This window comes from Cydia strobilella, chromosome 12, assembly GCF_947568885.1.
Source record: "Cydia strobilella chromosome 12, ilCydStro3.1, whole genome shotgun sequence".
NCBI classification, from domain to species: Eukaryota; Metazoa; Arthropoda; class Insecta; order Lepidoptera; family Tortricidae; genus Cydia; species Cydia strobilella.
Genome location: NC_086052.1, coordinates 10,887,731 through 10,903,929, shown reverse-complemented (window position 1 = coordinate 10,903,929; position 16,199 = coordinate 10,887,731). Strand labels below are relative to the sequence as shown.

Here is a 16,199-nt window from a genome sequence, read left to right as displayed (position 1 = left end):
GCACTAGACCCCCCAGTCGCTATTTCTTTTTATATGTAAGTTGTTGTTGTTATATGTAAAATAATTATATAGATTGCGGCTCATGGTTTTGAATGCAAACTAAGGTGGCAGATACTTTTTACACGTTGTTCTATTTGCTCCTCTACAATGATAATGACTGTACTAACGGGAATATTAAAACTAGGGATAGCCATATATGAATCCTAAAATAAGAACTTGCTTACGAATAAAATAATTGACAAAATAAACAAGTACCTGACAAACTATTTGGTTAGCATACTCCTGCAAATACGACCGTAACGTGCTAAGTGACAGGCCGTTTGTAGACTACTATTCGAAATACATGTGCAGTCAAACGTAGTTGGTCAGACACGATCTGAATATTGAATCGCAAAAATATCTGCAACATCATAAAAGCGTGACGTGGCATAAGTATATATTTAATATACTTTATACATGAAATTAACCATGACCATGTTTCTAGTTTCCGTTCTGAGCTCAAGGTGCTCTATATCCGTTATCGTCGTAACTCCTGCATATGTACTTTCTCTTCGTATTCTTATTAACCCAGCAACCCCCCAATTTTCTCAAGGAGCGTTTTAATTTTATAATTCGTTTACTTTCCAAGCTATTCGATTGTGGAACTTACTTCCTCCTGAATTAAGACGTGTTAAATCCATTGCTTGTTGCTTCATATAAAATCCCTCCCTAAGAAGCATTACCTGTCACTTTCTTAGTTTTCTGCCTTTAATACATTAATATACGTATTTGCATCATCATAATCATTGAAATATGTTCACTTTAGTTATATTTATATGTATGTATATTTTTTATACGTGTAGGTATATTAGGTATATTTGTATATGTTTGTATTTACCTATGTATTTATTTGTATCTCTGTCTTACTCTCGGGCCTTTAGAGCCCGGTCATTTATAAGGCGTGCGTAGGGATATAGATCCAACACGCAGTGCCCGTTTGGAGAGATTTGATGTCATGTTGTTGTAGAACGCCTGATGGAACCCAAACCCATTCAAACACCCACCCAAGAAGGCTGCGAAGAGAACAACAAGGGCAGGAAGGGATTGGCATTAAGTGCTAGTAGCGTCTATAGAACTTAAGGCCATTGTGAGTTCGCAGTGGTAATGACCCAACGAAGCTTGCATTTTTTATTTCGACATTTTTTAAGCTTGTGACTTATCGTGAGGTCCACAGCTCACAGAGCCACTAGTTTTATCATATCATATATTTCTCAAGTATCTTAATATAATTAAATAATTAAAAATAAGCGAGGTAAAGATAAAATTTCGATTTCTATTCGTATTTAACTAAAGTAATGCCATAACAAAAGTAAAATCATGCCATAACCCACAGAAATTGTATTTACCGGTTTTTGGTATCGTTACTGGGAAAAATTGGAAATTTACCTACTGGTAAATTTCCCAAATGGGAAATTACTGGTAACGGTAATTTACTGCTGGCACAACTTCAACGTCAAGCCATTCACGTCTTCATGTCATTGGCCCAGTTGAGAAATGTTATCTCCGCAAACCTAAACAAGTAGCCGGGCTCCATTTCTGCACATACATACTGTTTGCTAACCGGCTGCTGCGACTGACTGATGTAGTCCTACTGTTGTTTGTTGTTTGCCAAAGAACAATCATGGAGGCGCTAGACAGAAAGCAATATCGTAAAAGAGAAAACATTCTGAAAGCCCGCGCTGGACTATCATTATGAAGAAATAAACGCTTATAAAATGTCGTTATTTAGCATCCTTAGGTACTCTTATCTCGGTTGAGACGCTGAGAAATGTCAGTATCGCGTAAACTATAACGGAGTCGTGGTGTGTTTGTGACTATTTTGCGTTTTTGGTGTATTAAGCGTTTCGCAGTTCGAATATCGCGTGTTGTAGTGTGATGGAGTTCCAGCACTATGGCAACATTGAGCGCCGGTCTCGTCGATATGACCGGCCTCTATGGGATGAGGAGGACAACCTTTCTGATAGACATATTAATGGTAAGGGCTATGTGTACACCCAGCAGCAAGTGCATTATAGTCCTAGCGGTACACCCCGAAATTCAGTAAAATGCTGCAAATGGTGTTAAAAAGTATGAAAATCGGTACCATTATCTTTAGGTCATTTAAATTAATTTGACCCGTAGAACCAAACAATAAAAATAAAATCATCTTTTTTTGTAAAAGAAAGTGACTTTTTTATTAAAAAGAGACTTGAAATAATGTATAATCGGACCATTTTCCAGCATTTTAAACGCCCCATGACAGTTTCGGTATGGTGACGATTTTCATGTAAACTTAAGCGGAATTTGCTGCACGTGCTTACCATTAGGTATGCATGCAAACATGCTGCTGTTTTTAACTTTTTTGTATAAATTGAAGAATAGGTACGTGCGGTCACTGTAATGAAGCGTTCCGGACACTTGAACGATGACCGACCTTATTTTGAAATTTCAATTTGCCTTTAATATTTATGTACATAGTTATTTACGATTGTAGTAGATACACTGTAGAATGTTTCGTCCTTAGATTTAATGCCCCTTTGTGGGTACAAAGGCGCTGTAGCAGCTTAGATCTTGCGAAAGTTCAGATTTCACGCCTTAAGACGAAAGTGGAGGACCCGCGCCAAATCGCCTTTTCATACAAACGCAGTCCTCGTTTTCCTCTCTGTATATATTAACATTATTTAAAATATTTTGACACAATTTGTTGTATATCAACCACAGCTATGCCCCTACGTTTCATTTCTTTCTAATTTTTAATTAATATAAGAGCCGTTTCCGCTTTGGTTTCAATATGTAATAGAGATAAGAAAAAGATAAGCGGCTATTAAGTGTCATGCAGTGGTGATTAATTACTGAGAGATAGTCGCCTCGAGGTGATATAACGTGACCGCAATTGCATTTCACAGTTTTATGACTGGTCCAATAGATAAGAAAAGCGGCGATTAGAGTAAGTAGAGCCAAGTTGATCCTTACGTGGTGCAGGATAGATTGTAAAAGAGAGGTCATCAGGGTCGCCATTGCTGTGCAGCGGCGGACTGAAAAGGGGACAGCGTGCAGTGATGCCCTAGAACCTGTGGCAACTGGCAAAGCATGAGTAAGGCTTGAGTGCAGTTAATCTATACCTACCTATCCAGGTATCCATAGAGCGTCTCGTAGTGCAGGGAAAAGTTGAAGGCACCAGGCCACGTGGTAGATCACCAATGAGATGGACAGACAAGATCAAGGCCGCAACTAAGTGTTCGGTTCACGAATGTACCCGGAAAGCTGCAGTCCGCGACGAATGGCGCCGTATTACCATCAAGATCATCAATCATCGTGATTCACAATGATGACCACGACCACTTTGGCAAGAGTGTACCGACTAAGAGGAACCTATGTGTGTAGGTGTCCTCACTGATAGTGGCCATCGTATAGTTTTTGGTGAAACACCATATATAGGTATAATGCAGTTTCGAAGGTCAGCTCAACAAAACAAAGACACCCAGAGCTCTTTAACTCATGAAAGGTTCTGTTTTCTTATTATACAGGAAGGGATATTTAAATGAAAAAAAAACAAGCAAATTTTTATTTTTCTGATAACTAGCGACCTGCCCCGGCTTCAAAATCCGTTGCGTAGTTTTAAAGATCTAAGCATACATAGAAACAGAGAGGCAGCAGAAAGCGACTTTGATTTGGTTAGGGGTTCATGTATTATACTGTGTATTTTGTATAACGGTGTATTCATAGCTGCAAGTTAATAAATGAAATGAAATCAATACGCCCTAGTTATTTGACCTTATGAACTATTATAGTTATAGCGAAATTGTTATTTTATGCTCCTATTTATTAATTTTTATACCTTCAAGTTTTAATAAAAAGACATTAAACAATTAATAGCATCATAAATATATAACCTCGAGATAATATTAACTAACCTAAATATTAAATGCGTGTAATTAAAATTAAACACATTGTTCTTTATTACCATATATATTAAAAAAATGTTTAATCCAAAGTTATCCCTTTAACGCAACCTCCGAATTGAAAGTCGCATGCCTTTTACCGCGAGACTACCAACGCTCATTCCTTCAGCAAACATGAAACAACCCAGATTGCGCATACTTAACACACAATATACAAGGTGTTACTTGAGCCACTGAAAACCTGAGACACCCCAACAGATTTATTTTATTTTAAACTCATCTGGAGTATTTATTCCTTAATCCGATAAATATTAAAAAAAATATTAATTGCTTAGTTTTCTTAACAATTATATTCGACTGGTAATTCTACATAAGATACTTCGTCGTTTTAGTGACATCAAACAATTGCTAGTTACCATCGTAAACACTGTTAACTGACAATTTGCATACCTTACTGCAACGAGATAAGGTTTACCAATGGCCAGTTAAGGGTGTTGCTCATTGACAAATAACGTGTCAAATGCTAGTTATTGATATTGTTGCATTATAAACTTGTAGACTGAGCATGTAAAATTAATCAAAAATAATCAAAAAATTACCCCTATTAAAATATAGCACAATCGATTCTCCTATCGGTTCTGAACAAACTGTTTTTAGGTTTTCAGTGAGTCATGAAACACCGTGTATAGACCTTTTATTCGGCCACATTGTTTGTGGTGGTACACCTTTTGATAGCAAGTTTTAGTTTAAAAATATCAGTTACTATTGTGCAAACAAATATTAAATTGCTTTCGTTATCCCTAATAAATAATTGCTTAAGAAAACCATTAAAGCCTAACCCTATGACCCGGTTTTATTTCCAATAACATCGAAAAGCTATAAATCATTTTAAAACATTTGTCTCCGCAGCGCGAATAATCAATTCTAAGATTGCATAATAAATAAATAAATATCAGGGGACAACTTACACCGATCAACCTAATTAGCCCCAAACTAAGCAAAGCTTATACTATGGGTGCTAGGCGACGATATACATACATATAGATAAATACATACTTATATACATAGAAAACACCCATGACTCATGAACAAATATTTGTGTTCATCACACAAATAAATTCACTTACCGCGATTCGAACCCAGGACCATCGGCTTCACAGGCAGGGTCACTACCCACTAGGCTAGACAGGTCGTCATGTATGTTGGACTAACATACATTGTTGACCTTATCTTGTCTATCCAACTTAGAGTTAACCATTATAACGATAACGTATATAAAATGGATTGACTGTCAAAAACGGGACCATATTAATAATTTTTGAATTGTCATAGAACTAGAAGTGTAATTTTTCGTATTTGTATATTCTATTAAATAAAAATCCGCATACGGCACTACCTACCACAGTAAAAGTAGGTACCTACTGAAGAAAAAACACAATCCTAAAAATCTATATAAAAACTTAATAGTAGAGCAGAACAGTAGAAGCAAAGAATATAATACAGTAGAAGTCACCCCATCGCTCCCGTCCAGTCACCGCATTTTGCGGTATCTATGTATGAAGAACGCTCTTTTATATTTTTTATTTAGGCTACAAACAGTCATATACAAATGATGTAATAATAAGCAATGTGTTAATAGACCTTGAGTGCCCTACCTTAATAAAATAGGCTCTTACTGCCTATACAGAATCTTGTCTAAAATAAGTAGGTATATAATTCAAGTTTGTACGTTTTCCGCTTCCTATATGCCCGTCTAGACTGCAGACTGCGGGATCGATCCCTAAGGATAATTTTAGAAAACCCCCACCACCTTCCATTGTCACTACACTGTTCATTCAGTTAGGGTATAGAATGAGAAAAAAGTTATCTTAATTCTGTTAAAACAATGTATGACAAAACTTTAATAGGACGTGAAATAGACATTGGCCTTTCGACCTAGATTCAGGTCTAGATTTAATTTATTTCAGTTGTACGAAAAAAGAACATTCAACGTATGCCCGTATGTATATGTATCATATCCGTCATGTAAGCGAAGCCTCGCTATTCTAATACCTAATAAAATATTTTTTTTTAGTCTTGGCATCACACTTTCTATTGTGCCTATTATGCTATAACTGCACTTTTTTTTCACATTGACAAAATTTTATAGCTACTAATCAGGAAATTACCTTCTACGGGCTACGGCGTAGCGCTACGAGATTAGCTTACGACATATTTAAGACACTTTTTTCCTTACTTCTTACAAATAACAATTTTTGTACGATTAAGATAAAGAGATAAACATTGTATCAATTTGAACCCAACGGCTCTTCTCGTTTACGAATCCAATATAAGTGATATCTTCCTCCGAGACTACAAAGCGCCACTGATAAAGGCATATATCCACCACCGACAGCAATAACCAAGAGCAGACAGTAAAAAAATGACAAAGTGTCATTTACATTGTCAGTAATAACATTTTAATTTAACCCTTTGTGAGTTTGACGGAAGCCCTGCCGGGCCCGGCGTCGTTAATTGAGTCGACGTCGGCAAACAAAGCGGTGCAATTGCAATCGGACCGCGAGCACGCGAATGTGGACAGTTCTCGTTGCTCGTCCGGCGATGGCGAGCGTTTGATTATGCGAACCAATAAACGAGACCCTATTTATATTTACAATTCTATGTTTTTTGACTATCAAGTGACATTAACTACCTCCATGGTAGCTAGCATTCTTAATCTAAATTAGGTACATACAAGAGGCTCAATAAGTTTATAATAAAATAAAATTTATCAACATCAAGCGATTAAAGTTGGGGGTGAATTTGTATGGAAGAAAATAAAATAAAAAAATAACCAAAAAAAAGGCAAAACCGCATATTAAAGGCATTATATTTATACATTTGTATGGAAGTCGTCACCGCATTTTGAATATAATAAATGTACATGAATTGTACATGTTTGAAATTATACTTTTAGAATAAAAATGGAATGGACTAAAATATCAAAATTTTTATTTAGTGCAAATCGCCATACTATGATTTTGAAGGGCAAAATAGTGACAAAAATATATATTTTTATTTTTTTGTAAAAACCTTTTTTTTATATACAAAAAAAGTAAAGCGATTACTATTTACTTTATAAATGAGTTCCTCATCCCAAAATAATTTATACGAAAGAGATAGCAAATTTTACCTGATAGCTCCAGGTACTTAGAAACCGAGCGCGAACTCGACCGCCGCGCCGAAGCCACCTTTCATGACCTTTCCCCCCCCCCTTTTTGGGAAGTAGCCACAAGTGCGTCCAAGCGGCGTCGCCTGAAACATAAGTGCAAACTGCTTCATATATTTCGCCACTTCCGCTAATACTTGAAACAATCTACTACATAATATGCCTTAATTTACTGGTTCACCTCAGTATAGTGCTAGGTTAGGCTCTACGAATCACAGTCCAAGTATTGAAAAGACTGTATTGAAAATGGTTCTTTGCGAAGGTTCTATTTAAATTTGATTCACATATCGTTCAGATTCAATCGTTCGATGCTTGCTTTATGAAACTGCTCAGCGTTAATTGGCCACTGTTGCAATACAGTGCTATTGGAAAACCGCAAGGTTTCGGTTTGGTCACATTCTCGTGGATTTTGATTTGTGTAACATGCATTTTGTTTAGTACACTGAAGACATGAGTAAGTCGCCTAACGAATGAAACAATTGATTGCGATTTTTGTGCAAACATTACTAACGTCAAATAAATTAAGAAATTTTCTTTGCGGGAATTGAGATCTAGTTCTGTGCTGTGTAGAAAATCCTGAAATTATAAAGGATTTGACTTGGCTAGTTTTTACCAACAAACCAAATTTTAGAAAAGTAACATAGACAAATAATATATAATAGCCAATTATACGTAAAAACTAGCTAAGGAAAATCCTTTATAATCTCAGGATTTTCTACACAGCACAGAACTTGGCACCGATATAGATATATTTAAATTCTTTTGTCGGCGAGTCAACAACGATACATATTCTTAATATTAAACTTGGCTGTCATTCCACATTTATGTTTTTGTTGGGATATCATTACTTTTTGTACAGAAATTACTATAGTATTCATCATGAAAGCAGTTTTGCCCAAGCTGAAAAGGAGACCCTCGGTAACGCGCGGTCAATTTAATTGTCAAAAATTTTCAGGTTTTAGATATTTTCCTTTGTATGCATACGCCTAATATAGACTATTATTAGGTAGACCTTGATGCCAAATATCAAGTTTCAAGGTCATCTGGAAGTGGATTAGGTTTTGGTAATACAAGTCAGTCAGACACATGCCAAACACAAAAATATCGGTTTTAAACGTTAAGTAATCAATAACTGTTTGAGCTACGTTTATGAAATTTTGTATTTTAGACAAATGTGCCAAATCTCATGTGTGTAGGTTAAATAGGTTTCATGTTGTGAAGGGGTCAAACAAAAGTAGCTCGAAATGGTTCGTGTAATATTACACACGGTTGCTGCGTCGCCAGTTCCTTTTTTTTTAACTTGGCTGGCTGGACACGCGATTCGGATTGTAAACCGGCCCATGAACCAAAGTAGCAGGATCAATATTTTAAAACTAATTCCGATTGGATTAGTCGTAATATAACGAAGTAGGTATGAACCGACTCTCATCAATCCAATGAGCGCGTATTTATAGTTGTCTATTTAGGGATGGTGTCAAGGTTCAACCTCTCAAACGAACCATGCACCGGGCGAACCATGGCTTCATAAATAAACATACTTTATTACAAATATGCCTAGATTGAACTAGATTTATTTTATTACTTTTATTAGGTATTGATTACACTCCCGATTGATTTACTCGTTTATGAAATGTTTTATAAGAGGGTTGGATTACGTTCGGGCATTCATACATTGAATTGATTTTCAACATAAAGAAGTCGTATGTACCCGTAACTTGGCAAAGAAACTATTTGAACACGTTTGGCATTGACATTTGGCACGTGTGATATAATATAAAACTAAATAACACCGTTTTAGTTTCAGTGTGATCATACAAATATATAAATTTGTCCAGGTATAGTATATTCATCGTTTATATTAATTGAATCCTTGATTTAGTTTTTATTTTAAACAGGTAGTTTCGAGCCAGAATCAAAGTTTAAAAAAGTCTTAAACCAATTGTTCAATGAATTGTTGTTTTGACTTTGTGTTTGCTCACCTATATTTATAAATTTTATGATCAACTTGTGCAAAAAATGCAATTTTTTCCATACTTACTGTCAAATCATAACGTAACGTCATTTACAATTAGAGGCGGTATACACATCCCGCCTAAATAATAAATTATCTTTAAAAACAATTCACATACTCTATTTTAAATGTGAATATTTTCTATAAGTAAATAGTAAAATAGTAACGTCCATAAATAATTTAGAAACAGTATGGCGTGGAGTAGGTACCGCTGTCCATATATCAAAGATAAATTTTACACTTATTGTTATTACTAATTTGGTACAAATTTTGTAGAAAAAAATGGAAGTTTAGTTAAGGATGTGAATGATTTGTCAACAGGTAAGTGGAGATGAAGGAAATGAAAATGCGCGCGCTCGATCGTGTCGACGGCGCGAGTCCCAAGGCGACCCGCGGGTTGTCGAGTCGGCCGGCTACCACGTCTCGCAGATAGGTATGTATGTTCACTTATTGCCACAATAAATAATGTTTGTTGACACGTGTCAACAACAACAACACTTATACAGTGGGGATGGAGGAAGTAAGAATGCGTACCCTCGTGCGATTCACAAGGCGACCGGCCGGTTGTCGATTCTAATCTAAGCGCACCAACGCTTATTACCACAATGCAGAAAGTTAGCTGACAGGAGAAAGCTCGCCCTCAGGGAATCAAAATATCAAAATCGTTATCGATGTTTTCGAAAACCCTTTTTTACTAAATATGTATATTGCATATTAGTTATAATCGTGTAATGGTACAGGATAGCAGAGTTGTATAAACTTAAACAGCTTTTTATGGTAATTATTAAATAAGTTTTTCATGTAAACTACTCTTTGTAATTTATCGTATGACGGAATAAGGTTATGCAATTCCGGTACACGGGTTTCCTAGTATTTGTTCTTATCGGTTTATTTTAATTAGTAACAGTCAGTTAGCCTTCAAGCACATTTAAGTATTGCGTACGCGTGTATGAAGTGTCATAGCAATTTTCTCCAGGTGACGTTAATACTAATACATGTACAAACAACGAAAATATTGATGAAAATACTAAACCTTCGAAATAGTTTTAGTAGCGGCAAAAAATCTATCATACTGCTACTTTTTGCAGGAATTCACTCAAAAATTCATGAAATTAGACTATATATATATATATATACTTACGTCCCACTGCACGTGGCAACGTGGGCAATCACGTCAGCACAATGCGGATTGGGGACTTCACATACCCTAATTAATGTATGTTATAAAACTTATAAATATTGTATTTCTTATTTTAAAAACACTCAAAATATAATCTTACCAACAATAAAACCTAGATGGATCGATTTTTCTGCCTCGTTTGCCTAGGGTTTAAAAATTAAATCGCATTGTTATTTACTTTACTGTTTAATACCCCCAGGCTACCGCGAAAGGGTATTTTTTTTTCAAAATGAACCATAGCTTAATCGAGTTGTCGTTTTCTTCCGCCCCTTTATTGTAAAAAATTCATTAAAATCCCTGAAGCCGTTTTTGAGAAATATTAAAAAAAATATGCAAATGTATCTGAAAAATATGATAGATTATTTGCCGCTACTGAACCTTCCTTTCTACCGTGCGGCAAATCGTGTTATAAAATATTCTGAATACCATACCATAAACATTTTAACATTGCCAATACCTGAATAGTGCCATACAAATGTCGATATTTAAACGTCCATATCTAGCTGACTATAAAAATTAGAGTGGTGCCTCGTACAGTATATTTTTTGTTGTAAAAACCCTTCCTAAAACGATGATTATAAATCTGATTTTCCAAAAATAAAAAAAACACCCTCTTCAAAAATTGACTCCTGAGGTAAGCAAAAGTTTGCCATCTTTTTTAGAATTCCTTAAAAACTATCAATAATTGTGTATTGAACTGTTAAATTATTTATAACATTTGATTATAACTGTTAAATTATTTATGACATTACATTTGATATTTATATAAGTACATTAAATTAGGTACCTTACTTAACAAGTTGACACACATTTTTATATTATATGTTTAGTAACAAACAGAAATCGTCTTCCAATTTCCAATACCGAATATGGGTACAATGACAGTCATAAATGCGTACACTTTTGCACTTTACGTTGTTGAAATAAGAAGAAAACGTGTACACATATTTATGACCGTGGCTGTACATGCGTATAAGGTAGTGCGCTGGTGTGGGAAGCGAGCATGTTACACGACATACACATAGTGATCTCAGAATTGTAGCTACTATGTGAATGAATGCAAGGTAAAGCCTTTTTTAACAAACTGTCTAATTAAACTGTTTTCGTAAGTTAGTAATGTATGCTACGATAAACTAAGCTACAAAAAAGATTTAAAGGGTGAGAGTTGTTATTTAAAAATGTATATATTTAGAATAAGATAGCGACAAGTAAATACAATTAATGGGTGGGTCAATATGTGACGACAATGAACTGCGAGTGGGTTATCGGAATCGAACCGTTTCGAAGGTGGTCTTGTCCTGTGTCGCTATCAGCAGTTTGGCACTGACGTAAACGCTATCGAGAACGTAACTTACTTTCAATGCATCTCGCTCGTAGTCGCATATTAGTGCGAGCGAGATGTATAGAAAGTTAAGCACGTAGCGTTAGCGTATATGTCAGTTTTGACACCGTCAGTGATTCATGGTACGGGTACTCAGGGCCTACCGCAAACCACGTTTCGACGTGTTGCTTCCCTGTCACACTTACTTACAAATTTACATGTGCGACAGAGAGGCAACACGTCGAACGTAGGCCCTCTGGGCTGTTAAACCAACCGGGCAGTTGAATCGAATTGTTAGCCAACCCAGTATTAAGGTGCTCTCCGTATACGCACATGTAATAGTTATTATCTGTATCTTGAGATCGTGTTTCATTGTTTCATTGGAGGCTGAGACTAGATACTGCTCGAATTTCGGATGCTTATAAGTTTCACAACGCTTAAGGGGCCCACTGACTATCAGTCCGCCGGACGATATCGGCCTGTCAATTGTTCGGAACTGTCAAATTTTTGTTCTAACTGACAGGCCGATATCGTCCGACGGACTGATAGTCAGTGGGCCCCTTTACTGTTCGAATCGCCTCCGTAGACGCAGAGCTAATAGTTAAACTATATAGTCTGACTTGAAATTACCCTATTATGTTACTAAAATTTAAGTTAAGTTATACCAAAGATATATGTAACTCCGTATAAGATAAGTAAAGGAAAAAACGTGCCTCGGAAAATCAAGAAAAATGTATGCTCGAATAGATGACGCCATACCTTTGGCCTATACTTGACTACTCGTGTAGATGACTGTGGCGACACCGATTGATATTTAACAATTTTAACACATATCAGTGAAAAAACATAGGTCAAAATCATATGGCGTTCTTAAAAAACCGGCCAAGTGCGAGTCGGACTCGCGCACCGAGGGTTCCGTACTTTTTAGTATTTGTTGTTATAGCGGCAACAGAAATACACCATCTGTGAAAATTTCAACTGTCTAGCTATCACGGTTCATGAGATACAGCCTGGTGACAGACAGACAGACGGACAGCGGAGTCTTAGTAATAGAGTCCCGTTTTTACCCTATCGGTAGTACGGAACCCTAGAAAATAAAAATATATATAATTTATCTATATATATATATATATATATATATTTTAATCATTTTCAGTTTTTATCCTGTGTCGAAAGATGACAGTAAATTTAGTGTGACTACACAATTTAGTATGACAATAACGCTCTATACACTCTATTCTCTCTGGTTATAGTAGAGAAAAGTTCATGGTCAATTGTGAACTAAACTGATCGTGCGTAGGTCGCCCCTGAGCCCTGACTCGTCACGTCGAGCTTTCGCTGCGCCCACAATCGGTACTCAGTTCTGTGAGGTTACGGCAATATTCCTTTCTATTTCAGGTTTGTTGCGAAAGGAAAGGAGAATAGTATCCTCGCGATTTAATAACTAGAATAAGTACTTAAGTCTACAATCTAAAGATCACACATTTTAGACGTGGTTGGCTTATTCCTATAGATATAATATTGTGTTTCATATTCTTTTTAAGAAAATGTTCTAGGGTAACAGTATCTAAAGACGTCGTAATAGTATGAGTTATAAATATTGAACCTGGGTAACAAAGTGGACTCATAACGACAAATAAAACTTGTTACCAAATTCGTTGTCAGGCCTCTCACACGTGTTGTTTTCATGATATTCACTAGACTAGTCTATACTACAAACAATGTAGGAATGGAATATGATACACATTTTTAGTGTAATTCTGCACAAGGGCATATGTTTTATGTTTATGACTTGGAAATACCACTGATATGTTATCTTAATATTAATAATTGGGTGTTTGTCTGGCGGTAAAAGTTAGTTTCGCAAATTCATAAATTGATAGAAATATTTATCAATATTCAAACATTCATATCAATATTCAAAATAATATCGTCTTAAACATCTTGAATAGCATGGGTAATTGATAGGAACTCAAACTCAAAATGTTTATTTGTCCTAGAGCGGGTGGTATAGAGTTCATTCCCGAAGAACTCATTGGTACCAGACGGAGTTTGGACCCACGACCTCCAGCTTAGAAGCCGCACTCACCTACCAGAGGTTAGCGAAGGTGGACCTGCCTGTTATTTATACCTGGATAGGTATTTACTTTCTATAAAGGCGTTTTTTGTTAACTCTGAAAACCACAGCAACATTGTTGTCCCCGCCTACCCAACTTGCCCTTGCTCGCCCTGTGGCACCAACTTCGTTGAGCTGACGACATCGGTCACCGACCACGTCATCGTCCCATACTTCCCGCTTCCTTTAGCAGCTGGCCGGCCTTCACCGATGCTTGCATGTTCCTACTTATACATACGAACGAGATAAGCCGTTACAGTGCATATTGCGACAACAGTATAACTGATTTCAATATTATATTATATTATTATATTTGTGTGTTTATTTTTCTGCTACTCACACAATAAACAGTAAAATTTATTTATTTCGCTGCGTACATGTGAAACGCCAAATCTTGTAACTCTGCTATAGCGAAGAATAAGTGGGTTTTCGTCAGTTGGTATACCGCGGCTACATATTATAATTACTTCATGAGCGCTGATTTTATTCGTGCATAAACTTTGACATGCTTGTATTATTTTAACATATTTGTATACCTTACTGATTTAAATCTTACGTGTGCGCATTACCTACGCTACCACTGTAAATGCCGCATAACCTGTTCACTTATTAATATTCGTCACAAACAATCCAATATACATTAATACAATAATTACTTACTCCATTACCCAGTACGGAAGAGAACTTGCGGTCTTGTCTAGATTTCAATAAGGACTATACATACATACTGTATTTATATTATTTAGGTCACAGTTCTAAAATAGTAGCCTTATATGTAAATAATTAAAGTACCTTCTTTTAGTTTTGTCCAATCGCTCTTAACGAAATGAGCTATCGAAACTTCTAAAAGGTCGCAAGTTCGAATCTTGCACGAAGTTGTGAATTTTTTCATTTTTCATTTAATTAAAAAAATCACTAATGTACCTATGTTTATTATGATTGCACCTCTAATTATATCATACCATGCGTCATCTCGCATTTACATACTTATTTTTAGAAAGCGATCATCTAGATGACAATAAAAGCTCGACCATCTTATACGTCCACTGAATTTACGTCTTCTCACATCAAGAACTACCGATCATACCTAGGTATTTGACAAATAACTCCACGCGTGTTATGCACATATGTTCATAATCTCCCTGTACCTATCTACGCATATACCTGTAAATTGATTATTTTTGCTATATGTATGCGCTTGAGAATAAAGCACATAAAAAGGTTCAAAGGGTCATTTCTTTATGTTACTTATATACCTAAGATTATCAATCACACATCTACCGGTTTCTAGTCATAATTTAATCTACCCCATTCTATAGAAGATGGGATTGGGTAGATTAAATGATTTACCTATCAGTTAAAAGCCTATTCCGTGAGAGCTATACTTGGATACGTCAATAGCTTTTAAATACCTTGGTTATTTTACGGATATCCTCATTCCTGAATCGGTGACCTAAGGAAACGGTGATTCGATCATTATTTTAGTGTTCGGTGTGTTGGTTAAAATATTTGCTACATTTTACCTTATGGTGCCTTTATTTTTTAATCCAATATATTTGTTGGTTAATTCGTTAAGCTTTTACACTAACCTGGCTGGCCTTATTAAACCTACATTGTTTTCTGGAGCACGATTGCAGTCTTCAATAATTTATAGGTTTCGAGAACGTAACATCAATAGGTTGCCCTTACTATTTAAATCCGTACGTTACCTAATTAGCATGTGACGCTGCACTACAAACAAGCTTAACGCGCGGCTGCGGACGTAATGAACGCTAAAGTACTATTAATTGTCTTGACTCGTAACTCTCGTAAGTGCTACGGCTTATTAAGGTCGACGACATCAACTTTAATTAAGTTAGTAATTAAGATGTATTCCGGATTGGTTTTGATTGACTTTATGTTATGACAATCTTGTTTTCCTTATATTAGAACACCTACAGAGGTATCCCAAAATACTATAAAAATGGAAGTATAACAAAACCATTGTAATCAGTTTATATTATTATTATACTTTATGCAATCAGTTTATGGCATGGAAATTTGAAACGGAAAAATGATTAAAATTAGTTGCCTCGTGTTTGTGAACGCTTACATGTGCAGAAATATTATACGCAGTGGACCTTTTAATAATAATTAGCTCAATACAATAGTAAATCTACAGGAAGTACCTAAGGTAAGGATAAGATGGATGTATGGTATTAGATACATTCGACACACACACACACACACACACACACACACACACACACACACACACACACACACACACACACACACACACACAAGTACATATACACCATAGCAAATCGAAAAGGACAGGAATCGGAACTAAGTTGGTACCTTTTCTTTAGAATTGATATACAAGGTTTTATATAGGTAGTGTCAACTTTTGTTTAAGTTCCTTTCCTTCCTTCCTGACATATTCCTTGCAAGTTTTTTTTTG

The 16,199-nt window shown here is 35.9% G+C and overlaps 1 protein-coding gene across 4 annotated transcripts in view; it reads left to right on the top strand.

The window, feature by feature from the left end:
• Positions 1-16,199, top strand: part of LOC134746110 (uncharacterized) — an 89,834-nt gene that overhangs the window by 17,108 nt on the left and 56,527 nt on the right. For 2 of the 4 annotated variants that reach the window (XM_063680366.1, XM_063680365.1), the window contains exon 2: positions 9,461-9,572. The exons of 1 other annotated variant lie outside the window; for it this stretch is intronic. In XM_063680366.1, the coding sequence (XP_063536436.1) occupies positions 9,461-9,572 (112 nt within the window). Of the gene's footprint in view, positions 1-1,899; positions 2,015-9,460; positions 9,573-16,199 lie in introns of those variants that run through there. One more of the 4 variants, XM_063680367.1, reaches the window with a different exon arrangement.